General features: G+C 42.5%; 1 protein-coding gene across 5 annotated transcripts in view; it reads right to left on the bottom strand.

Annotated features, from left to right (window-relative positions):
- Window positions 1-27372, bottom strand: part of PCDH15 (protocadherin related 15) — a 695790-nt gene that overhangs the window by 163661 nt on the left and 504757 nt on the right. For all 5 annotated transcript variants that reach the window (XM_075109425.1, XM_075109424.1, XM_075109422.1 and 2 more), the window contains 4 exons: window positions 25506-25640; window positions 24210-24359; window positions 14284-14477; window positions 5693-5825 (listed from right to left, as the gene is read on the bottom strand). In XM_075109425.1, the coding sequence (XP_074965526.1) occupies window positions 5693-5825; window positions 14284-14477; window positions 24210-24359; window positions 25506-25640 (612 nt within the window). The remainder of the gene's footprint in view (window positions 1-5692; window positions 5826-14283; window positions 14478-24209; window positions 24360-25505; window positions 25641-27372) is intronic.

Below are 27372 nucleotides of genomic sequence, written 5' to 3'. Positions count from 1 at the left end.
TGTTAAAGTTGTCTAAAGGAATGACGCCAACTTCTCTATTTCTAAGGCAACAGTGGCAATTACAGACAAGCTGTAGCCCACCAGAATTCCTACCCTACAGAGAAAATACAGTACCCTGAATACAGACCTTCAAATTACTGCTACACATAAACACACAGCATCACAAGTATGAAATTCAGGTTTTATTCAATTACTTTTATTTTCGTGAAGCTACAGACTGACTAGACTGAACGTTTTGTCTCCTTTCTTCCTGTTCTTTATTTCCACTTCTTATCCAGATTTTTCTTCCTGTTAGTTTGCCAGAAACCCAATCCTCTTCCTGACGCTCCTTTGAGCAGCGGAGACATTGCAGCACTCACCTTCCATCACAATTTGCTTCGGAGGGGGGACTGAAGATCGGGATGAGACCTTCCAGAAGGACTATTAACAGCCCCAAAACAAGTATATTCCACCTACTAGATGACAGAGCAGCTTTGCAGAAGTTGAGCAAACTCCTTTTGAAGATAAGCTTTGGCTAATCTATTTCTAAAAATGGACATGTAATTGTTGTTTGGGGTTTTTTTTTGTCAAGTGGACACACACCTTTTCCTCCAAAGGACTATCAGTTGCTTTTCAGAGAAAATGCCATCTACCGAACTGTCTCACCGTTACAGCTATTTAGCATCCAAAATCTATAGTGATTAAGCATGTTATTGCAGGAAAAAGAATAAAAACACTGCTATGAGAATTGCAAGAAGGCCAACCAACAAGTTCAAAGAACACATGGGATTTAATAGGAGACAGGTCAAAATTAAAAAGACGACAGACTATTTTTGTGTTTCTCATCTTTCAACAACCATCCTTTTTCTTATCTATTTTCCATCAGCATTCCTTTAGACCACATTCAAGAACTGTGTATCTTTAGGCTGACCAGCTAAAAAGCAGTTCTTAAGACAAAAAAAAACCCCAAAAAATAAGGTAAAACCAACCACCCCCCCAATACTGAGAACAGAAGCACACATTATTCCAGTGTGCAGGCAGAACAGGGAATCTAGTAAAAGATAACTTGCCTTAACCAAAGGAAGCATATAGAAAATAGTGGCTAAATCAGATGAAGGGGACCAGCACAAAGAAAAAGCAAGCACAACTATATGGGGTTAAAGTGAGAAAAAGTTGAGGCAAAACTGTAACAGCAACAGAAAAGAATACAAAGGATAAAAAAGAAATGTTTAAATTACAGAGGACACTTGAGCAGCGTGCTACCGTGCCATGGTATTGAAGCAGAAGGATGACGTTGAGAAGATCAAAGAGCTAACACACCTTGCATTTCAGCTGCAATCAAGCAGCTAACAAAATTAAGCATGGCAACAAAGGGGTAAAATCTCAGATGAGAATAGGGAAAGAATAAGGCAGAGAATACGTACATAAATAGATCATCTTTAAATCATTTGCTGAAATTAAAGCCTGATGAAATTCATCCTAGTGTATAAAAACACAGGCTGAAGCAATCTCAAAGCCATTAGCAGCTTTCTTTGAAAACTCACAGAGGACAAACGTGCTGAAGGGCAAACACAAGGTACATCTTTCACAGAGGAACGAGCCAGGAAATCACAGACCAGACAGGTAGAGCGTAATTCCCAGAAAACCAAAAATTATCAAATTATTCGTAACTACCTGTGATGACAATATGGAGATGGATAACAGGAAGCTAAATTTCTCAAGAACAAAGTCTGTCGAAGCAATCTAATCTTTTTTACAACGGGGCAACAGGTCTTGTAAATAGGGAAAAAATGCTGTGGATGTAATAATGCATCTTAGCCACTGCAAGGCTTTTCACACGGCCTTACGTGAAATTTTCACAAACAAGTTTAGGCAGCCTGGTCTCCAAATGGAAGACGGAATCAAGCAAGAATAAACCTGATCATAAAAATTAAGGTCAGACACCAGCGGGTAGCATTTAGTATTGACTAAATTCTGCAAAGGGGTGTATGTTTCTTCCAATACCTATCAATATGTTCATTACCATCAGTGACAGAATAGAAAATTTACTTATAAAGTCCACAGATGGCACCGAGTGACAGGAGGTGCCAACACGTTAGCGGGTGCGAGTGGAACTGAGATGTTCTTATGCTGAAGATATGAACGGTCAGTAAAGACAAGTGAAAAAGGGTTAGCCGAGAATATGAAACTATACAAATATCGAATACAGAAAACCTGACTAGTTGGCATCTCTGAGGACTATCGGTAGATCGTAAATCACCAGAATCACATTGTTGCTTCTATCTTTAGAGGCTCCTTGCATTCATTTTACCTTACCTGCAGTGGATCCTGTCCTCACTTCACATTTAAGGGTATCTCAGAGGTTTGTTTATGGTCTACATTAATTCATGGCAAGACAAGAGACTTTAAAAAAGACAGAAGATAATAGACTGGTTCGTGTCCATTTAATTTTTTCCTTATGTCCAAAGAAAATGTACTTTTTAATCAACATACTTAAGAAATCGGGAAAAATTTTAACATTGTTTTAAAAAACTTCCGTCTTTTTTAAAGCCGAAGAACAGCAAGTTACTGCGTGCATAAGAAAAACACTGAAGACTCGCACATGAGAAAAGAGCAATCTATACCTACTGTTTTCCAGATAAATTGTATACAGTGACTTCATAAATTGTACACGATAATTTCATGTTGCTTCCTTGTTCAGCACATAACTGGACTGTGATAATGGGCCCATTTGTTTTGCAGACTCCCAGAAAAATTACACCATTTGCATATTTTAATTAATAATGGCTGGCAGAACACGAAGCAAGAAATGCCTCCCAGGCATGCAATAAACTCTGAGGTTTATTTACAAATTAATACTGTAGAGATCATTTAATATTGCATTACTTAATCTCAAAAGTTGTTAGTTAAAACACCAGTCACAATCAACTGGGTATATTATAAGATAAATAATAGTATAAAATGAAAATATAACCTTCCATCATCCACGTGAAAAATTTTAACGGAAAAAGAGAAAGTATATTTTATTTTTAGAACATGTATTTCAAAGTCTAATAGGCAAATTTAAAACGCCTGCATTTGCACTGCTATTGACACTGATGTTTTACAGATCTTCAGATTTGCTAACTCTGGAATATTTAGAATAACTTGTTTGCTCTTCCCCAGTTCTTATAACCCTCGTGCTGTATGCAACACTAACAAAATATTATTAAGAGAGAGCCATAAAAGCATAACCTCTGAACCCTACTGCACCAGCTAAAACATACCTTAAGTCCAAAACACTTAATATGCATTGATAAGGCTACTCATGAAAGAAAAAAATCAGTGTGAAAATTTACATGAGAACACTTGTGAAATATTTGAGGACTGGTAATATTTCATATGGAACACAGGCAATACCTTAAGCTTTTGTTAAAATGACACAAAAACCCCCAAGATGCCTAACTGGTAACTTTCTGTTTGCCCGGAAAAGACAGCACAAGATTTCATTAGCGTTAAGTACTCAGTTTATGAATGTTTAAAATATCCTGGCCAATTTTACACGGGGAATAAAAAAAGATGAAGACAGAAATAGACTCCACACACCAGAAGTCCTTTAATACAGACAGGCATATTAATGCAGAATGAGGCAGCCGAACTAGCACTATAAAGACAGCCCGTCGTGTTTCAGGTCCAGGACCACCAGCCCTACAAGAGATACAGTCTTTGACTAATCCCCTAGAGAGGAAGCCAAATGTATTTGTGAGGTAACAATGAAGTATTTTTCATAAACAGACATTACCTAGCTGAATCCAAGCCTTGCATAGCATAGTGGTAATACAAGATAAATCTACGAGGCAGTAACAAAAAGTAGAAAAGTTTTTCTATGTGTTTCCAAAGCTCTTTAACTGATGCATTTGGCTCTTTCCCAAACACAGTAACTGGTCATTTCCGGGGATCCTGGGCACGGAGCGAGAGACCGTGCTCCCGAGAACTGCCGCCACTGCGGTGCCGCCAAACGCTCACCGGCATCCCGGCTGGCCCGACGAGTTTCCAGCTCCCCTGCCCTGCCCGGGCCGTCTTTCCCAGATTAGTCAGTTTACACTACCAGGGATCGTTGGAAAAGGAAAACAAAATCCAGCCAAAATGTTTGGGGTTTAGTGAAACATTGAAGCAGACAGGTTATTCCAACGATGAGGTTTGCTTTCTAACCACATTTAAATTGCATAAAAATCTTTAAATACTAAAACCTGCTAATAGTTTCTCTGCTCCCGAAGATCACCCAGGCCTTCAGCCATATATTCCAACACCTGTCAAGTAAACACAAATGTTTCTCAGCATGCTCCTGGCTCCTGTTGCTCTGTGGGGTTTCCAAAACCAAGCATGTCCCCACCAGTGAGCAGACGGCTCCTGAACAGCACAGCTCTTCATTTCTGAACTCAACACAGGCGTTACAGACATGCCAGAAGTTAATTTTCAGCACCGAGCTAAATGAGTCATCCTCCCTCAGTGCAGGTGACTGTATCAGCTTAACCATCCATAACAATCTTAATCTTTCATCAGCAAACGATTTTAATAGACATTTACCCATTCACCTGCACCAGTGACTCAATTAAAGTTCCTTTATTTCACAAGCTTTGGGGTAGATTATGTTTTTTCCCCTGTGCATTTACTGAATGTGCAAAACACACAGAGCCACACGCTTCAGCTGATATGAACTGACCTAATTCCACGGAGTTCATCAGGCTTCAACAGAGCTACGCTGACTTAGATCAGTTAAGGCTATTGCCCTCTATGGTTTCTGTTTAGCTCAGGTGTCTCCAGTCTTCTTCCTCTGAATGGCTTTATACAAAGTCTGAATAAAGCTATCATGTTTACAGGGGAGAGAGGACCATGCTCAAGAGTGCATGCTGCACTGAGTTTACTGCTTTAGACTTGAGGGCATAATTATTTCATAAGAATATTAAGTTCCTGATCCCAAAAAACCCCATCTAAAGTGTCGTAATTTATCTACCTATTTTAAACAGCTGGCTTGCAAGATATGTGGACAGAAGACACTGCAGCAAAAACTTAGGGAACAGTAAATAAACTAGGAGAAAGCTGATATATTAACCATGCAGCAGCACACAGAGGAGCAACCTGGGCCTGCAAAGCGTGCCAATGCAGCATTATTTATGAGTGACACTGGACTAATGTGCTTTCACTGCTTCCACTTGCAGAGCTGTATCGGGTGGTCAGTACAGGCACCTCTGCTTTTTGTTCAACAGCAGCTGTCACATACACCAAGGGGAGTAAATATCTTCAGATGCTTTTCAAAATCGCCAGGCTAAAGAAAGCTGAGTGCCAAAAATCTTGCTGAAATTCCTTATTAATGAGGTGCAGAAAGTCCTAAGCTCCTCTCATTTGCTGGCAAATATGTACATAGATATTTTAACATAAGAAATCACAGGGCTTGAAAGTTTTGAGCCATTCATGAATTTTTTCTCTCATGTACTTCAGTCCCATATGCAGCCAACAGTACCTTTTAGCACATTTAACACAAAAATGAAGCTACAGAAATATCCAAGTAAGCACTTTTCCTATACGGTCCATGTAAAAGGGGCCGTTTATGACAATTAAATAACTTTCAGCCTCTATAAATTGTCCTTTCCCCCTGTATGTGAGGACCGGGTTCTGTATGGCATGGACTCAAACAGAAGGAACGTGGTAAAGCCTTACAGGGAAGCATCTGTACCTGCAGGTTTAACAAAACGGCTCCAATTCTCATGGCCTCGCTGACTTCAAGGCTGTACATCAGCTGGGGAAAGCGGGGAGGGCTCTGGTTGTTGGGCGGAAGGACCTCAATGTAAACAGTAGTAATAGAGCTCCTGCAATGCGAGGGGGGGAAAAAGGTCATCAAAGCCAGTCAAAATCAATAAATCAACAAACACAAGGCAGCCAGCAATGTCTATTTTCTACACTGTGTGTTCTCTAGCTTTAATAACCTCCCTTTGCTCCTTTAAAAGCTTCAGGACATATTTTTCATTCTGCATTAAAAATAAAGCAGGCTGGCACATTAACAGAACGAAAGCTAAATAATTTCTTTACAAGTAGCCCAAGTGTTTTATGAAAAACAAAACAGTAAGATATCAGTGCACACTCCACATAAAAAGACGACTCATAATCCCCTAGTGATACTGTGTCCTCTAGAAGAGGATGACAAATTCTGGGATGGTAACTGCTCCTGCCAAGCGCAATACCCACCCCTGGAGCATCCCTGCTGTTGTGCGGTTTGCTACCTTTGTAGAGAGAGAACAGAAAATGTTCAGAGAGAATAACTCTGGGAGAAAACTGATGTACACAACTCTATTGAAGGCTGCATCAATGCTGTCGTTCACACAGATAAACCCGATCCCACTTCAGACTAGTAAACCAGGGCAATACAGGAGGCTACAAAACCCACCAAGGAAACCTGGCAAACCCTCCGACTAACCCAAGTATCCAGCAAAAAGCATTCCAGGTAGCAAGCTGCAAGCTCTTCTGGAATCGCTGACACCCTCTACAGACCCTGCATAGACCATGTCGTACGCACACTTGCTATTCCACTGCTCCGAAATTAGAAAGGTAGCCAGAAGTTGAACGAGATTTAAAATTTAGCTTAAAGTGGCCTTTCTCTTGCATCTTTGTGCAGCGACCCATCTGCCTTCTCTCCTGAATGTTATATCTGTACCCCTCCCCAGAACAAAGCCCCGAGGAGACCAAGCGTTACACCGCAGGGGCAGATTTCCTCCCCGTAAGCCCTTTAGCAAAGTTGGTAAATCTCCAGCTTTAGGGCTGACGTAACGGAACCACTTCAGGGCAAAGGGAGATGTCCCAATTTTTTCTTTTTTTGTCTTGGCAGGGGAAAGGAGGGAGAAGAAAAACAAGCATGCACAATGAGCTGCTTCTTGCGGGGCTGGCAAACTCCGAACATTTTTAGAGACTCCTACCAGAAATTGCCAGATACAGTTTAATTGAAACAGCTTCTGTGTTAACTGAGAGAGTTCATTAAATACCAAAATGATACATCACTGATCAGTATTTTTAATTAACTATGCAGGATTCTGACCGAGCACAGTCACCACTGTGTTACAGATGCTTCCCACTGCCCTTGGCCAGCAGGTTGTGTAACTCTAAGCCACTGGTCGGAGCTGTGCAGACCATCGCTGCAACACTGTGCAAACAGCTACGTTTTCAGGGCTATGTTACACAGCGGCTTTGACCATGCTCCGAGATACTGAACCATGAACTCCTCTGCCCAGAAAGACAAGTCCCACCCGTAGGTAGCTGCCCCAGGAGCTCTGTCCCTAGGGGCACATCCACACACGCAGCCCCACACCCCACGAGGAAGGGATAAAACCCAGCCTGGTGCGTCCACCTTCCACCACTCAGCCACGTATTTTGGCCAGGTTGGAGCACATAGCGAGAGCGGCTTCGGTGCTGCCTGCTTCGAATCGGAGACAGACACGCTTGTCAGTTGTACTGCATGGGGTGCCCGCGCCCGGCGGCAGCAGCGAGGCTCTGCGAGGAGAGGCTGGGGCTGCCCCAGGGTGGGCATGGCCAGTTCCAACAGCCCCACGGCCAGGCGCAGCTGAGCCCCTCAGCCCCGATGGTGATGCCTCTGGGGAAATGGATTTAGGACTCCAAACAGGAGAAAAATGAGGGGAAAAAAAGTGTGAGGGACAGCCCTGTGAGCACCGAGGAGGAGGAGGGGGGGAGGAGGAACTCCAGGTGCTAGAGCAGACCTTCCCCTGCAACCCATGGGGAGACCTCGGTGGGGCAGGGAAAGGTGTGGGAGGAAGGAACAGCAGAGCAGGGCGGTTACAGGCTGACGGGAACCCCCATTCCCCACCTTTACCCCTGAGCGCTACAGGGGCAGCTGGGAATGAAGGAGTGAAGTTGAGCCTGGGAAAAAAAGGGGAGTTGGTGGAAGTTGTCATTTTAGTCTTTGTTTTTATTTCTCACCATGTGAACCCATTTTAGTTGGCAGTAAGTTAAATTAATTTTCCCCAAGTTGAGTCTCTTTTTGCTGTGATGGTAATCGGTAAGCAACCTCCCTGTCTTTATCTCAATCCATGAGCTTTCTCACTTTATTTTCTCCCTGTCCTGTTGAAGAGGGAGCATGAAAGAGTGGCTGGGAGGGCATCTAGGAGCTGGCCAAGGTCAACCCACCACCTATATATTAACAATATATACAAGTTGACTCTGACAAGCCTTACACGTTAAACTGCTCCACTGCTAGCCATGTCACGACAGCTTAGCAAACATCCAGCTGTGCCCCAAAACCCTGGCTACCAGCTAGTCCAGGGCAATGCCGTGCTTCCCATGGGCAGGGATGCTCTGGTTGCTGCCTTGCCACAGCTGTGTCTCTGTGCAGCAAGTGCCAGATTTGTGCCCATCTACAAATACAGGAGTTGAGAATCTTACTGCTTTGATGTTCAAAGTCTAGCCGGGTCCTTCTTTGATTTAATCAAACTTTAAACAAGTGCATAACTTGCACTGAAATGCATCAGTGAATGATAGAGCCTTCCCATCTGTCATATCCTTGGGCATTTAAGAAGCTGAATTTGCAGATTACTAACTCAATAGATAGGAACAAAACCACTGTAATCAGGGGAAGATGGACGATTACAGCTAAAGTCGATCACTCAGTGTAGATTACCTCCTTATAAACTATTGTAATTTCCTGTCGTCTTGTCTATTTTAAAATACTCCCTCATATCCCACTAATCTTTCTGAATTGATGTTCCACACTTACATTGTTGGAGTAAAAAAAAAAAAATACTATCACCAAATGCTCAGCAACAGACACAATGAGTTAGCGGACAAAATATCACTTGAGCTGCATATTTTCTCGGGATAGCTGCTGTCTGTGCATGATACACACATCCAAATAGTTGCAGTTTAGCATGCATTTTTCTTCCACTGCTGAATATTTAATAAAAATATATTGTTCTGTATCCTTTTTTTCCCTGATCCTGCTACATCTTAAAAATGCCCAAGATGATTTATCAAGCTCTAAAAAAAACCCCCAATGGTTTATATTCACCACAATAGTAAGCAAATTTTCATCAAATCTTTAAGGTAATATCACAAAAGTAAAGCACTAGTAGTTTGCAAACTAAAAGCACTATAATATTAAACTGCTACTTTTAAAATTTCCAATCATTTTTACTAGTGCTTTGTAATTTTAACCCATGAGTTTTTTGTATGTTATATACATATATATACATATATATATATTTAAGTGGCTGGCAAAATCTGCTTTGGCAAGGGAAAGGAAACAGAGCTGAACTTTCCAACAGCTTCAGCTGGTGTTCTAACACTGCAGGGACAGCTGGATACACTGAGGACAGAACAGAGCTCAGGAACTCAATAGCGCTCACAAACTCACATAAGCACGGAAATGTGGCTTTTACAACCCCCAGGTGTAAGAAATCCGGAAACAAAGGCAAGAGACCAGCATTGATAAGCCGAGCCCTGCTGGTCAAACTAAAGAGCAAGAGGGAACAGCACAGGCAGTGGAAGCAGGGACAGGTGTCCTGGGAAGAGTATAGGGACCCTGCCCGGTTGTGTAGGGATGGGGTCAGGAGGGCCAAGGCATGGCTGGAGCTGAACTTGGCAGGGGATGCAAAGAATAGTAAGAAGGGCTTCTGTGGGTATGTCAGCCACAAAAGGAAGGTCAAAGAAAGTGTACTGCCCCAATGAACGTGACTGGAAAACTGGTAATAATGAATGAGAAGGCTGAGGTACTCAACCACTTCTTTGCCTCAGCCTTCACTGGCAACCTCTCTTCCCTCACCTCTGAAGTGGATGGACCACAAGACAGGGTCTGGGGGAGTCAGAGAAGATCAGGTTTGTGACCACCTGAGGAACCTGAACACACGTAAATCTATGGGACCTGATGAGATGCATCGCAGAGTCCTGAGGGAACTGGCTGACATAGTTGCCAAAGCACTCTCTGTGATATATGAAAAGCCATGGCATTCAGGTGAAGTCCCTGGGGACTGGAAGGAGGGAAACATCGTGCCCATCTTTAAAAAGGGTAGAAAGGAGGACCCGGGGAACTACCAACCTGTCAGCCTCACCTCTGTGCCTGGGAAGATCATGGAACAGATCCTCCTAGAAGCTACGCTAAGGCACGTGGAGGAGAGGGAGGTGATTCAAGGCTTCACCAAGGGCAAGCTCTGCCTGACCAACCTAGTGGCCTCCTGTGATGATGGAGTGACTACATCAGCGGACAAGGGAAGAGCCACAGATGTTGTCTGTCTGGACTTCTGTAAGGCCTTTGACAGGGTCCCCCACAGCATCCTTCTCTCTAAATCAGAGAGATACGGATTTGATGTTGGACTGTTCAGAGGGTGAGGAACTGGTTGGACAGTCACATCCAGATGGTAGTGGTCAATGGCTCAATGTCCAGATGGAGATTGGTGACAAGTGATGTCCTTCAGGGGTCCATACTGGGATCAGTACTGTTTAATATCTTCATCAATGACATAGTGGGGTTGACTGCACCCTCAGCAAGTTCGCAGATGACACCAAGCTGACTGGTGCGGCTGACACACCTGAAGGATGGAATGTCATCCAGAGGCACCTGGACAAGCTCAAGAAGTAGGCCCAGGGGAACCTCATTAGGTTCTTCACATGAAAGCAACACGGCCAACTTCAACAAGGCCCTGCACCTGGGTCGAGCAATCCCCGATATCAACACAGGCTGGGGGATGAAGGGATTGAGAGCAGCCCTGCAGAGAAGGACTTGGAGGTACTGGTAGGTGAAAAGCTGGACATGAGCCAACAATGTGCACTTGCAACCCATAAAGCCAACCAGATCCTGGGCTTCATCAAAAGCAGTGTGGCCAGCAGGGCGAGGTAGGGGATTCTGCCCCTCTACTCTGCTGTGGTGAGACCCCACACAGCGCTGCCTCCGGCTCTGGGGCCCTCAGCACAGGAAGGACATGGAGCAGGTCCAGAGAAGGCCACAAAAATGATCCGAGGGCTGGAGCCCCTCTGCTACGAGGCCAGGCTGAGAGAGCTGGGGTTGTTCAGCCTGGAGAAGAGAAGGCTGTGGGGAGGCCTTATTGCGGCCTTCCAGTGCTTAAAGGGGGACTACAGGAAAGATGGGGACAATCTCTTTAGCAAGGCCTGTTGGGACAGGACAAGGGGTGATGGTTTTAAACTAAAGGAGGGTAGATTTTGACTGGGTATAAGGAAAAGACTTTTTTACTGTGAGGGTGGTGAACTGCTGGCCCAGGTTGCCCAGAGAGGCGGTCGATGTCCCATCCCTGGAAACATTCAAGGCCAGGTCGGACGGGGCAATGAGCAACCTGATCTAGTTGACGATGTCCCTGCTTGCTGCAGGGGCATTGGACCAGGTGACCTTTAAAGGTCCCTTCCAACCCAAATTATTCTGGGTTCTATGATACTCCAGCTAAATGGTAATGCAAGGAAAGCATGGTCAACAAGTAATTGAGACTGCGTCCCTGTCTCTGCTTTAACGCTGTGTGCTTTCCACATATAACTATATTATAAAATGTATAATTAATATATTTATACATATGTGGACCAATATACCTTTGGCCAAACAATCTCCACATATGCAAGTGAAAGAGAAAGTGTATGTATTTCAATAGTCTTATGATCAAGTACTTTCTAGATTGGACTTGATCTGGAGAATCACTGTTATAACTAAGTGAAATGCTTCCACTGTACAGGAATCTGAGGTCAACGGTGAAAAGGCTACGGTCTGGAACTGTTTGATTTTACAAATGTTGTTCTTTTTTTCAGTTACAGAAACTGCTAATCACTATATGCTTACCTATAACTTTAGTTCTAAAAAGCTAAATTGTTAAACTTCTATACTTTGTAGAAACTTAAGTACACTTGAAGTACGTAAGTGGACTTAAATATACCTCAATAACTTACATTAATGATGCTTGCTACAGATATAAACTTTAATAATACTCAACAAAATATCCTGTTTTATGCACAGTCACCCGCCAAGAATTTAATGCGTCAAATGTGCAAAACATCTACACAGAATGCATTTCAATTTGAATTTGGTCTCACAAAGGCTACAAAGCTACAGTTCCTGAGCCAGGTTTAGCAGTTGGGTCCTGCTTTGTGCATAAGCCAGGGGATAATTGAAACCCAGGCAGTTTACACATGACTACAGTTAGCCTGGTGCGTCCTGCAGCAGAACACAGCTTTGGGAAAAAACACTTAATATTTAAAATTACATTAAAAATCCTTTGGTTATTTATTTATGTTACAGGGGACACACCTTCCTGCCTACAGAGATACGTAATGTCTGGCTAGACCTAGCCCATTCCTAGAAATCTCAAATACTGGTTATTGCCTCCACCAAGGCAACGTGAACCACCTAACACAACACGGCAACTTTGCATGAGAAGGAGCAAGAAGTTTGTACAACCCCAACTGCGAGGTACTAACCAGCTCACAGACAGAAGGAATGAACTACAGAGATGCAAAAGGACAGTTTTAAAGACCTCAGAGCTGTCGCTCACATAAGCTCTCCCTGGCTTTTCTCTGCATAGAATGATAGGAGGCTGCTTCAAGCACCACCAGCTCATTTCTGGTTTTCCTGCCTTACAGAAAGAACATCAGGACGGCAGCAAAATCTTTTTATTCAAATGTCCCCTACCAGACAGTAGGAGTTATCCACTTTCATTCTCCATGGCACCTTGTTGAAGCTCCAGTTGCCCTCCCTCTGATTTTTTTAATCTACACACGCACAGAAAACAGCTCTGGAGCCCAAATACACCTCAGGCCAAGGCCAGCTTCGCCCCAGGGCCACCCATGCCAGCTACAGGAATACTGCCCAGGTGGAGTGGTTTTTTGAACTCACATTAAAAGCTATGAAGCAAATTACATGCTCTAATTCCATAAAAGGGGAGACAAGCAGAAACGACAAGAAAGGAGAGCTTTTCCACTTTGGAAGATTATTGCAATAAAGACATTTTCAGAGGAGGAAGCACATGCTCCCAACATACATCATCAGAAGTATGTATTTTTAGACAATATAAGGATTTCTCAAACATAAAAGGAGCTGATAGCAATCAAAGCTGTATTGTAGGGGCTACCGTTGTTGGGACCACGTGGCTGGATTCTGAAGTTCTCTGAAGTGGCATTATTGATTTTTCTCCTCCACTTTAATACTATGCTAGTACTACACAAAAGTAAGTGCATAATGGTCCACAATCTTCCCCTTTGCACTAACAGCCTACTATCAGCTACCCTAAGAAAGGGCTTATCAAGAAGGCAAGCAACAGAGGGAAAGGAGAATAAAATTCAGCTGGAAGACTGTGTTACCAGATATTAGTTTTATGACTAATCCAGCAATCTGAATACTTCAGAGATTAGGAAATGTAATTTTAAATTCTGTACAGAACAGTATGAGCTGCTTTCTTGGAGACTTGATAGAAGCAGCAGGTCCTGAAGAAAAGCCAATAACTGAAATGCCACTTTTGTGTTCTCTTTCCTTCTTACATTCTCCATTTGAGGAAAAGAGGGAAGGTTGTGGGACATTTAAATGCTGGAAAGTACTGTTCCTCTCTGTCATCCTCTTTGGAGAATGAGGTTGTCACACTATCAATACCAGCCCCAGAACACGAGCGCCACTTTGATGCACCACCCCTACACCTTCGTGAAAGCAGGACTCAATATTTTTATTTTTTTGGAAGCATCACGTTCTACCCATACTAAATCTGCAGGCTGCTGCTCTCTGTCAGCTGGTGGAGAACAGAAATAATGAAATAATTCTGCCAGTGAGAATTTAGATCTTAGTGCGAGCATTGCTCACCATTCGCACAGCTTGTCGGGTATGTCCACGGCATGCCAAGGCTAGATGACCTTGCACACCCTATACCTGGAGAGAAGGTCTCCAGCTCAGCAACCAGACTATTTCTGATGCCTTCTGCATCACAGCAAGCTGCATTCGGAACCAAAAGCATCTCCCTTCTCACTTACTTTCTTCCTTACATCCCTTCACTTCAATTTCTTGTAGCAGATGGGCGTGCACAGTGACAGCACAATGTGAACTTTTAAAAACCAGACCATTACAAGCAAACGAAATAATGAAAACTGTGTACTGTAAGGAAAATATAAATAAATAAAAAACAAAAAGTGAAATATTTCTAATATTACACTTTTCCAAAATGTGATCCTCACACCAAACACAGCACATTGAATCGTATTCCAGTGTGGAATTATAGACACAAGGGTGTGCCACGCTTCTTATGCACTGCTAAGCACCGATTAAAAAATTAGGTTCATTATAAGATGAATTACCTTCTCTGCGCAGGAGGAGCACTATCAGATGCTTTGACAGTGAGAGCATAGGATTGCCCCACTGACAATGCAACTCCTGGAGCAATGGTGATAAGGCCTGTTCGGTCATTGATGATGAAGTCTCCCTGATCCCCAGCCAAAATTTCATATACTATGTGTCCATTGGGTCCCTCGTCCGCATCTACAGCAGTGAGCTGCAATTCAAAACCAGAATGTCAGCACGCATGGTTCAGTGTCATAGTTTAATAGTTTTTTATAAGGCAACTCAGTAGGGGTAGAGGAAGCAGAGATGAGGGAAAAACTTGAACACCTGTAACATATGCCGTAACTTCTAATTACTGTACAACAAGGATACAATTTAAATGAAGGACAATAGGTGTAAAAACATCATGAAGCAGAGAAAAACTGCTTACCTAAGATTGCAGGCAAATTACTTTAAGATATGAATTAAGAAAACTAATTAAGACCAAATTTACTCTCTGTGGATTGGAATTTATAACACTTCCTATAAAAGGGGGCGTGGGGGTGGGAAGATACTTATTGTGTCACAAATCTAACAAGAGGATTGTATTTAATTACTGCAAGTTCCCATCTCTCTCTACACTCTTCAAAGTGACAGCCTTGTTACTGCCAGAAATTCTAATATCCAGGTCTTGCATTACAAGCCTTCGTTGTGTGGAGCCGGAGAACAATGTGTGTATTACTCACGTGTGCATGTACCATAAAGGAAGCCAAGTGGAAGGGAAATGGCATATGGATACCCCCGCTGGAGGCACAACCACGCACCTCGCCGACACGCAAGGCTCATTTCACATGGCGATGTGACACCACCTACCTGGAAGGCTATGCTTGTGGGGACAATCTCAGAGCTGTGTGATAAATCCAACCGAGCATATACTTCTCTACTTTGTTGCCTCTACACTGCCTCTCTACTGGGACTGTGGTTCCTCTCGCATGTAGCATTTCTTCTATATAATTGTACAATTTTGATTCTCAGCATGAGAAAAATCTAAGGCCTAATAATTTAGACCCAAATTATAATGATGAATGTGACTGTCACCAGTGAAATGAGGGGGTTCCTACCTTGCCCCTGGGAAAGGCAACGGGTTTATCCCACTTCTCTAGCATACCATGCGAAATCACACATTCATACACAGGGCCAGAAAAATATAGCTCAGTATTCATATTTGTTAGCTTTTAGCCGGGTGTCAGGTACCAATGGCTCTGACTGCCGTGCCACAGAGCAAAGAAATAGGAACCTGAGATTTCAAATCAGACCCCTGCCATAACAGAAATATGCACCCATGCCTCAGCCACACCAGCTGAGAGCCCCGTGTCCTAGCTAAGCCCTTTTACCTCTCCTCTTCCTTTACACATATGCAGAATAACACAAGTTATTCTACCTATGAGGTGTAATCACTCAGCTAACTGCTCACAGTGCCTATCACTTGACCTGTAGCACAATGATTAAAATTGCGTCTTAATTATCACGACATTCAGACAACAAAAAGGAGCACAGCATTCTGTTACGTTTAGGGTTGAGTCACCAAAATACCACCAACTACACCGGTACATCTGGACTTTCTAAGGCGAATGTCTTCTTCCCATAGGGGTTAGTTTGCTGATACACACACTGGTTTCTTCGCTGGCTCTTAGTTTTGTATGACTTTCTATTACCTCAAACTGCGCATGGCGTGACAGAACGCTGTATGAGCGGTACTTGAACATCCAGGAGGCCACAGCTGCAGCAGGCAGTGGCAGCGCTGCCTGTGCACCCAGCTGCTCGCTACCAACAGTGGAGGAGTGGAAATGACAGGGAACGATGGCACAACAGGCTCCTGCTGCTCCCAGCTGCAGCTGAGCAGTTTGGGCTGGGAAATGGCAAGGGGCACCAGCAGGTACAGCAGCAGAGCCCCCCCGCGGGATGTACAAAGCAATAAGAAATCCCAGCCTCAGAAATTATTCCCTGCAGGGCTCCTGAAGTGAGAATGAAAAAAACCAAATAGACACGTAGCCTCTCAAAAGGTCTCTGCCGGCCTATATGCTTTGGCTGTCTTGGCACAAACACTCATGCCAGTGGGCAACATTGCAAGTCCAGGATTTAAGGATAACACACGATGACACAAAACCTTAGCGACGGCTGTGAAGCCGATGGCAGGGTCAACAGACATCGTATCTCAGCCAGGGCCAGGCAACACAGCAGGCTAAATGTTTGCCTGCCAGGCACCCTTTTCTCATCCCTGTGACACTCTCCAAGGTGACAGCAGTGCATGACAGGTAGAGGAACTCATTCAAGTCTCTGCTACATTAGGATATAACATAATCTATTAATCAACACAGCATCGTGCTCAACCTTCCTCAGGTCACAGCCTTCCTACAGATTCAAAACACCTTTGCCCAAGGAAAACTAAACTGGAAGAGAACTGGAAGAGAAGAGTAGAAGCCAAACCTTGCAACTAGAAACAAGAAAGGAATTGAATAATAAAACCCAAAGTTGTAATATTCAAGTTAATCACATTTGCATACAACATTAAACACCCAGGGGAGTGTGTGAGCACTCAAGGATCTAGCTGCTTTAAAGGACAATCTCAGTTCTTTATGCACCTAAGCTCAGTGAAATACAAAATTTCATATGAAAAGTCAAAAACTTGCTCAAAAGCAAAAAACTAAGCCACAATAGCTTAAACAGAATCAATTAACTGAAATGCTAAAAAAAATAAGCGATTTAGGTGTATTAACGGAAGAGGGGTTTACCTTCTTTGTTCGGAGTGCCAGCTATTACTGCTGTTGGGGCCTGCGCTACTTCACGGAGGACCAACCATCTTTAAGATGGAATAGTTTGTACACAGTGTTCATCAACTGAGAAGCATGTTAGTTAAGTTGCTTTTCTCCTGAAGTAATCAGTGTTCTGCTTCTTTCACGCACAGAAGTACTTAACTCGATCTAAACTGATTTTATTTTAACTTCTTTGTCATAGATGCTTCCCTCTAACAAAGTGAACTGATCACGGTTCGGACTAGAATGAGCAAATCCTCTTAATTCATCCTCCTATCATTTTGACACAGGATGAACACTTAAAATACCTCAAAAAAAAATAATCACAAAAGAGGGATCACCTCCTCTTGAAAGTTTAAAAAGCAAATTAATACCCATGTGTTATTCTTGGAGAGCAAATCTCATTCTATATTTTCTTTTAAAATTCTGAAAAAGGCATCCTATAAAGGCTGCACTTTTGGAACATACTTTGCATTCAACCCGTATGATGCCTTGCTATACCAATATATTCACTAGCAACAGTCAGACTCACCAAAACTCAGCATACGGAACAGACTTTCTGCACCCTTTCAGGGTTTAGAGCTTAAAACCCTCTCAAACCCTGTTTCTTTAGTCACTCGTTCTATAGTTACTATATACAACTGCCTGCGTTCATTAGCCTCGCAAAGAATAACTATCAAACTAAGTGACACAGTTAAGAAAAGTGCTGTAATAACTTCCTGGACTGAACTTCACAAGTAATGCACACAAAAAGATAAATAAAGGTTTTATGCAAAATACAAGGGCCTAAGTATTTAATGACCGGATTTGGAACAAGGCCAGTTTTTACTGCAATGACATGAAAAAAGGAAATTAATTGACTACACAGTACACAGATTAATAAGGTTAATTAAACTTACAAATATTGAATGTTTGAAAAGATAAGTGATTTGAATAACATTTTGGGGGCAAAACCAGGAATCAAAACCGGAATTAAACAGAATTAAAGTTTAACAGCTGCCATAGTATATGATTCTATAAATTCCATCTTCTCTGTCCCAGACTGGTAGAGCTTCATAGCTAACAAGATTTGAGAAACACAGTCTAAAATACACGGAAAGAAGTATAAAACAAGATTTATTTTAATTTCCTTAGAAACTTCCTCCATCTAGCAGCCTCAGCTTCGTTACATTAACATTTAATATATTGAACGTTTTGCAAAACAGGTGCATATTCTACTGCAGCAAGAAGTAGTTTCCTTGGAAGGGAAAGGAGACTTGCAAAGACAGCCTTACCGTTTACAAAGACACACTCCTGGTCGCTATATAAGCTCTGTTCAGCCTCACTTCACACTTGGAGGACACGGGACTTCAACATTTGACCTACAACCTTTCCGCAGCAACACTTTTCGGGACCTTGCCGCGAACAGATAAAGTGATTACCAACCTTTCCAGTAACCCTATGTTTTTCAACAAATTGAACGTTTGGCAAAGTCGGTCTGACTGGTACTGACCTAAAGCGCGTCCTGCGGACGCCACAAGTCACGCCGGTTCGCCTCCCAGCGGCTGTCTCGGAGCGAGTGCTCCAGGCAGGGGAGCGCAAGGCTCCACAGCCACCTTGGTTGCACATTTACATTGTGTAACAGCGCCAAGGAAAGCGTACAGTTGCTCTCCAGAGCAGCATACCAGTGAAAAACGCTGGCCTGCCAGAGCACAGATGGCAACTACAAACCCTGCTTGGCCTTCTTGGGCTCGCCATTTCAACTCAGCCACTGGTTGCAATAGGAAAAGCAGTAATAAGTTTCTGTGTGTCAGGGGCAAACAGGATTGTGATGGAGACATTCCTAAACTTGGGCTCACGAAACATAACACTAACATAGAGCAGGTCAAAATACTTTCACAATATCTTCCTTCCGACATTTCAGTACATCCCTGTCCATTATATTTTCACTTGAACACATAAGTGCACTTACTGAGAAATGCATACATAACCCAGTTTTGGTTTCTGCTTCTGCTAATAACATTTACTTTGTAGCTGGAAATCAATATGCTGATGGGGACTTAAAGGCAGAGGGTTGCAAATAACCACATAAATAAAACCTTAAGTGTGGTTTGGAGATGACTTTTGTGAAGATTTCCTTTAAATTGTTCTGTGGCTTCATAGCAAGATGCACGTTTAAGAGCCGCAAACCATGAGCATATGCCCAGCTGCAAATACCCAAACACGTCTCTGATACACAATTTAGTATGCGTCCATACGCAAGGAGGGCTCGAGTCACAGGTCCGTATGTGCAGGGAATGAAAAGACATTGTTTAAAAAAAGTAGTAGTGATCCAGCACTGAGACGTCGCGTTTGGGGTAACGGCAAAACAGTCCCAGGGGAGACATTTATTGAATGGCTCCAAGTAACATTTGTCCCCATGTACAGCTGAAAGTACTGGTACTGCTCGAGTCCAATTCTACCGTGAGCAAGAGATAAGTGATAGAAACATTAGTGCCTGCAGTTTTACCATGTTTTATCTTTTTGCTTTCATTTCTGACCTTAGCACAACGGCCGTTTACGCCGGGATGTGTGAAGTTAAGTGCTGTGGGTAACCAGATCTGGGGCAGGGCCTCCAAATTAACTCGCACTGGTGACCTGAGGCAGAATTGTTTCAGCTCGCAGCAGGCGAACAGGCAATGCACCAATCCACCGCGTAGCTTGTTTTTCATTTTCAATCATGGAGTTATTTAATTGTTCTTATAAGAGAGCCCCTGCACATGGGTCATACCTCTGCAACAGGAAATGAGGTAGAAATGAAGATACACAGATGAATTAAAAATAAGTTATTTTGGTTTCATAAATTTAAAGCAGAGTAAGAACAGCATATAATTCTTAAGGCCAGTTCAGTAGTTATTCTGTAAAGAGAACATACACTAAATCTATTCATGGGCCAAGGAATTCTTTGACCTTCAGGTAACTTTACACAAAGATTTAGGTGGGCAATGTTTTTTTGCCATCCTCTGTCTGTTCTCAGCTCTCTCATTTTCATGCTCAATATTCTCTGTGCCCTGCACAGTTTATGCTGTAGATAGAAATGAGAGGTGTCTAAAGAAACAGAGTGGATTTACTTATGTGAAATATTATTGCATTACGGTTGCACACTCCACCCATCAATGCGTAACTGCTATAAATATCTGAATCACGGGAAGAAAGTACTGACAGAAAAGTGGGGAAGAGAACAGCAAAATTATAATAATATAAAAAAGATGGAATTAAGTACTTTAATAGGTTTAGTATTAATCGGTCATTCTAGTGGTACATTTTATTTATCACACATTTTAAAACTTTTTGAAATGACACTTCTCAGTCAGCTATTGTCTCGCTCAGGGAGCACAATAAAATACCTATAAAAGCAGAAGGAAAAAATCAGGTAAGAAATTCTCAAGCTGAAAGGGAGAGAATACACACACATTTAAACTTAACTGACAAAACCAAGGCAACAATCAATCTCACAAGTACTCAGAGACTGAAATAAAAACTTCCCAAGCCAGTTGTGCTTTCAACACCCTGATGGTACTGCCATAGCCCGTGCCCAAGAAGTCAGCGAGCAGAGATTTCATGCTCCACTCTGTATCCCCAAAAACCGGAGGGAGGCTGTCCCTGTGAAGGGGACAGACAACCTGCTCTATCACGATACCCACCAACTTTCGAAAAACACACGAGCAGCGCTGCAAAGCTGCAGCACACACGTAGAGCTGGACGGCAAAAGGTCCATTACCCACCACCACCAGGCTCCCAGATGAAACCAAAGCAACTCAGTAGGATGCAAATCCGTTTCCACTGTTTTGCTCACTTCTCTTAAAGGCAACGGGAAAGAGGGAAATGCCTTGCTCTAACCACCTGGGGGGGGAGATCGAATTTTACTTGTAATGATTTTTTTTCCCCTGCTATTTGTGGTTATTTTGACACAGAGCCTAAGGATTTTTTAATTTACCTTTTTTTTTTGGGTTACCTAAACTATTAACTAACATGTTAGTGGTTTTTTCCAGAAGTAAGATCAAAACAATTACCCACAAAATGGGACAACAGGCAAGTACAAACTGGGGTTATTTGTAAATTTTCATGCAATTGCACTCAGCAAATAAAATGAAAAAAAATCTCGATCTCTTACTGCCCTCAGGATAATAAAGGCAAAGTGGGATCGACATGAGAGCACTTGCATTGCTATACCAGAAATTCGCATTTTTGCAGAAAGATGACATGCTTCACTTCGTTCATCGTCTGTGAAAATAAGCCTGAGTAGAGAGTTAAGCACAAGCTAGTGCTTATGTGCAGATGATTATGAGATTGTACAGATTCATGGAGGTCAGTGTTCTTTTTCTAACCTACTTTCTCTGATTAGAGAAAGCGTTTTGTACAGACTAATCGTATCTGACCTGGGTCATTTTCCTCTGGGAACTATCACAGCTGATCATCTCAAATGATTCTTAAACCAACGATGAGATAGGCTTACGAGACGAGTTTGCTCTGCATATAGAGAACAAGCCAAGTATATCATCAAAATCACTGATTTAGCAGTTTAAAAAAAATCTGTATTTCATTTGAGAAGGTATTTATAAAGCAGGACCAGAGTGATCAGGCAGCACATACCTACCTTCCTGGCCTAAGGAAACCCACGGGTATTTGTGGCACCACTGACTCGGTGGCTACTTATAACTCCACAAGACAAATCCCATTTCTCACACTCCTGTAACTCTGAATGAGACTTGGTGCCTGCAGCCCAGGCAAAAGAACAAGGTGAGCAACTTCCCAGATACCCCAGCAGCCTGAAGTCATTATTACAGCATTTTCACAGTATGCAGAAATCTTAAGATGACTCCTAGCTTATTTTATGTCAGTTAGTTTATAAACTCAGATCATCTGGCAATGTAAGATTAGTTGAAACACAATCCCTCTCCCAAAACAGCCAGAATTTCCTACCCTCTGACCACATTATATACTCATGTAGTCTGGAAGTAACCATGTGCTGACCTTGCAGACAGAAGTGTGAAGAAAGGGAAAAACTCTCAGGACTCTTACGCTTTCCCAAATAATTTAAACCTTTAGCAAAGGCAAGTTTAATGCCTGACTTCCCCCCTTCTTGTTTCCAACCTCACAATTTCATTCCAGAAGGGACCCCTTCAGGCATTACCTAAATTCAAATGTTCTGCACAATATCCACATCTAAACTGTTCTTCTTACCGTTTCTGCCTTTACACTTGTTAGTCCTTGCAATGTTTCTAATCGGCATAACTACATTGATTTGATCAATTTTTAGACAAGCCGTTACACAGCGTTGTTGTTGGAAGGCCAAAGGCAGCTGCTGCGATGGGCAGCGGAGGAGCAGGAACGTAACAGTGCCTCAGACCAAACCTGCTCACAGAGCAGTAATCTGTTTCTCTGCTAAATGAATTCTGGGGGCACAGGCTAACACAGATGGCCTTGCAGAGCCGCCCTCTTGCTTCTTCTCAGAAGGAACAATTTACCAAGAAATTTGTACTCCTGCTCTTTGCACGCCTCCAGGGGCTGAAAATATTTGCAGTTGAAACACCAGAAAGTGCAGCCCCTCGGAACAGCACATTCCCATTGGACGCACAAGCACTAAATGCACTAAGTGCTAAAGCATTGTAGCTGTTTTAGAGAACCACAGGAGCTGCTTCACTTTGTCCCAAGTATCATAAACATAAGCCCGGCAGCTCAGAGCGTCCTTAAGGCCAACTTTGGGTACTGAAACCATTCTTTTCATGCTTGCTGCAATCTAATTTAGCAACATCATCTGCCTCATGTTTCCTGGCACATGCACCTTTAAGAGGAAAAACCATTTAGATACTCAGATACTTGACATCCATAGCATGCTACTTTGCCCGATGCTCTGCACAACAAAGGCCATGTGATAACCCTAATGATTTATTTTTGGGCTAGAGTGCTTATACTTTCGGAAAAACCCCTTGATTTACATTTTTTCAGCACCGTATGTATCTCTGTACCTTAAATACCAAGTGACTGTATTGTACTTGCAAAACCCATACGGTTGTACAGGGAGTTCGGAATTTATGAGATGTTGCAAATAAAGCTCCTGATGTCAAACCCTACGCACAGCTCCTGAGCTCTGCCTGCCTTTTGCTCATTCAGGATGACAGTATTTGGCCTCTTCCCCGGCCACCGCCTCGTGCATAGCTTGAAGGAACTTAATTAGATTCAAATTGTTTATCTTTCCCTCAAAGGTTGCTGAAAATGTTCCCATGGCTCTCATTGATGCTTTTTAAGCACTCGTAGCCCAGACTGATGAAAAGACAAGGATAACGTTACTGAAGTTCCAAAGACAGCAAATGCAGCAAGTCAATAAGGCTCAAGTAGGGCATATGCCAGAACACACACTGAACTCTCTCCTAATACTGTTAAATCACTGTTACCTTCAAATGCTTAATTCCTGATTATATTTCAGGAAATGGTATTTTATTACTTAAGTCAGCTGATGAATTTTCTTTTTTCCAATACTCCCACTGCCTTCTACGATCCTTGAATGCTGACCTCCACTAACAGCATCTTGTCATCTCATCCATCTAGCCGGGAAGCACGCTGGAGCATGGCTGAGATCTTAGAAGGTTTACTACCCAAAAAAGCCTTTTCCCATTAACTTCAGTGCAACCAGGATTCACCTCCAGTGAAATGTAAATCAGTGCTTGCAAACTTTAATTAAAACTGCTTCTCTCTCTGGGCCCATGTTCAACACATGTTTCACTGCTCATTTGCTCTACAAACAGATGAGACTAGGCTTCTGTAAAAAACAAAAGGTTTTATGACATGGTAAATCACTTCTGGTTATGTTCTACTCAACTGTTCACCTGCTCTCCTAAAACGTTTTATTTCAATATCCAGCTAATACAGGATGTTTTTGTCTTCTGATATTTTTCAGATGAAAAGGTTTTGTGAAACAGCTGATGAAACAGCTGAACTGCAGCTCTACATCTAAGACAGGCCTATAATTCAGTATTAGCAACTTTTTAATAGCTAGGTAGCTACTGAAGTGGACAGAGATAAACAAACGTCATTTCTAGCTGGTTTTAGTGCATTTCCAATTTGTGTTAACAAGACCATCTACTGCTAACAAAAGGTGAGTTAACAAAGCTAATAAAAAGACCTGAAATTACCTTTATAACGCCTTCCCCAGGCCTCATATCTGTATAAATCTTGACGTTGTATGATATATTGGAGAAGGTTGGGGAATTATCATTTGCATCAATCACCAGGATATTGACTGTCACGGGGATACTCTCCTGCACACCATCAGAAGCTGTCATCTTCAGGGTTAAAAAAAAAAAGCAGAACAGGAACATATTTTAATGGTGTGTTTTTAATACAGTTCCAACTATGAGAAAATACAGTATGACAACTAAAAATCAGCATTTCATTTTTCATTTTTGTCTGCACTTAAAATTACAGGAGACTTCAGCTGAACTTGAGCCTGCAAGACTCAGGGCAAAGGCAAAACGAAACAATGCCTTTAAACCATACTGTGCCGGATTAGCAGGAGAAATGAGAGGGAATAACTGTTTCCCAGGGCTGGGGCCAGGATCCGAGCTGCAGTCCTCAGCTGGAAGGGCAGAGCCTGTCCCCAGCTGCTCTGAGCACCCTCAAGGACCTGGGCACAACAGCTCACAAACCTAACACTGCAAGTCTCACCTGGGCACTGCCACACACAGGTGCTATTCACATGCTAAATATAAGAGACAGCATTTTAAGGTGTGACTTAAAGAGCTAGAGGCCTTCTTACTCCAGAGAGGAAATCTGAACTCTTCTTTCAAACGAGAAACAGGCAGAAGATATGGAGGCATTGATAGGGAAGCCCTGCAGAGGAAGGGCTTTCCCTACAGCACATTTGCAAATCGCTTTAGGGCCGTTAAGATGTTTACACACAGAGTGGGAAATGCCCCATGGAGTATTAAGTCAATTTAAGGTTTATTTGTTGGGGTTTGTTTTTTGTTTGTTTTGGGCTTTTTGTTTTGTTGGGGCTTGTTTTTGTTTGTTTTTTAAATACTGCTGGCTGTGGTCTATTTTAACCTACTTTTTTATTCTGTAGTGAAATAAAGCAGAAAGGCCATTAGAGGTGTCCTAGATGTTCCTAGCTCAAGGGATGAGACAAGAAAAGGCAAAAGTGGCCTCAAAGGCCATGTTGGGTACAAAAGAGCGGGGCTGTGTCATGGGAGGGTGGGGAGGAGCAGGATACAAGCCTGGGACCATGCTGATGATGCTGCTACCAAAGCAAACACATGCATTTTGGAAGAGCACACGACCCCAGTTATCAGCTTCCCCCTGCCCCAGAATTGCTGCTACTCATCCTTCTGGTGTTTTGCTGCTTCTGTGCCATTTCAATGACCTACAACTAATGATTTTTCAACACTCGCTCTGAGCAATGCCTGACGTGCCTTCAAGTGGATTTAGCTTACCGAGAAGGTGTAAAGCTCCTGGACTTCTCTGTCAACGGGCTGCAGCAGGGTGAGGTAGCGGGTGATGCCACTCTGAGTCACAGTGAAAAACGTATTGTAATCGTTCAGAAAGAGATGGAGCTGGGGATCCTTGGTCTTTAAACAATATTAAAAAAGAGCATTTCATTATAAACTCATATATACCATTAAGTTTCCAATTACTCAGTGTAAGTGCTTGTTTTAGTTGAAACCTAAATAAGCAGAAAGCACAAATACTGTGACTAACTCAATCTTCAAAAGCGTAAGAAAACCTCAAACCTAAAAAATAGCACTGCTGATCTGAAAAATCTTCTTGATGCAAAATGCATTAAAAATACAGTTTAGCCTATACAGTAAGCAAACCAAATGGTAAACAAATACCTGTATCTGCTAGTTTTAAACGATACTTTTTTTCATTAAACGAATAATTTTTAAGCCAAACATAAATTACCAATATAAGAAACCAGATTCAAGCAGTAGTATTCAACCATATTAAAAACAAAACAAAACTTATATTGATTAATGGAGCAATGAAACAGTTGGGTTGATGCAACAAAAAAAATATAATCCTATACATTGAAGCATATCACTAAATAAATGCTCTTCAGAGATTCTTTTCGTGTCTTGGAAAGAATCAAAATATATTGATGCAGAATTACAAATCTCTCAGTTGATCAGGTGAAAACCATAGTAAAGCAAGTGAGGTATAATTTTCAATAGGAAGTAACATTTTAAGGTAAAGAGAAGGGAAAAAAAGGCAAGTCAAGGCATCGTAAATTTGTTACTCATGACTTCCCTAGGTAGCCTGCTGGGAGCACAGATTTCAGGTCTGGACGGCTCGAGCACCAAGAGTGGTGCTGCAGGTGCAAAACCACGCGACAAGGTAGAGACAGTGCAATGCCTCGCAAGATACCCTGAGCAGCCGCTCAGGAACTCAACCTTCCACTTCCAGCCTCTCTCCCAGCATGGTTAGCAGATTATCCGAGTACAGGGAAGAAGAATGAAATGTTCCCTGGGGAAAGAGGCAGATTAACTTTGGGGCAAACGGAATCTCAGCTGACGGAAACGGGGAGGAACGTTTCTGCCACACAGAAGTTATTGCTGTATTCACAGGGAATAGAGCAGATTAATTGAAGTCCAGAACCTCATGCCAGTTCCTTCCAGTGTGAACTTACCAGATGGATACAGAGCTGCACAATGGACTTCCTACCCTTAGTCCTTACCCTGCAGCCTGCTGGATGCCAGCACAGAGCCGGAAAAAAGGGTGTTTAAACGCTGTATGCCCTGGGGGTTCTGAAAAGCCCCACAAATCAAGACACTTTTCTGGTCTCTGTGTTTTTGAAAAGACAAATGTGAATCGTGACGAGGTTGAAATGCCTCAACATCCTCCCCGGTCTCTTTAAAGATGCTGTTGAGTTAGTAAGGTGATTAGACTGCACAGATCACTATATTACAGCTAAATTTTTAAATAAACTACATTACCTTTTATTGCCTACAGTATTCCAGCAAACATTTCTGTGTCCTTGTATGTAATCTGGTTAATTTAACCTGACTTAATGTGCTACTCTCAGGCGTCCGTTATTTAGTTAGTTTGTTTTATGAGGTGAAGTTACAAAGGAGGAATGCAAATGTGATTGGGCAAAACACAAAAGGTTGGGAGACAAGTCCTGTAAAAGCTGTTCCGAACTGCCCCAAATAATGGGGACAAGAGGAATCAGAGGACTAGTACCGTGAATAAAACATAACAGAAAATGCAGTGGCTGCACAAGGCGTAACTTGAAAAGTATTTTTCCCATCTAATTTCCAAGGTAATTCTACAGAAGCCGCCCATACAGGGTAGGACACACAA

This window comes from Phalacrocorax aristotelis, chromosome 14, assembly GCF_949628215.1.
Source record: "Phalacrocorax aristotelis chromosome 14, bGulAri2.1, whole genome shotgun sequence".
NCBI lineage: Eukaryota > Metazoa > Chordata > Aves > Suliformes > Phalacrocoracidae > Phalacrocorax > Phalacrocorax aristotelis.
Note: the sequence above shows the minus strand (reverse complement) of the source record. Positions and strands in the feature narration are given on the sequence as shown.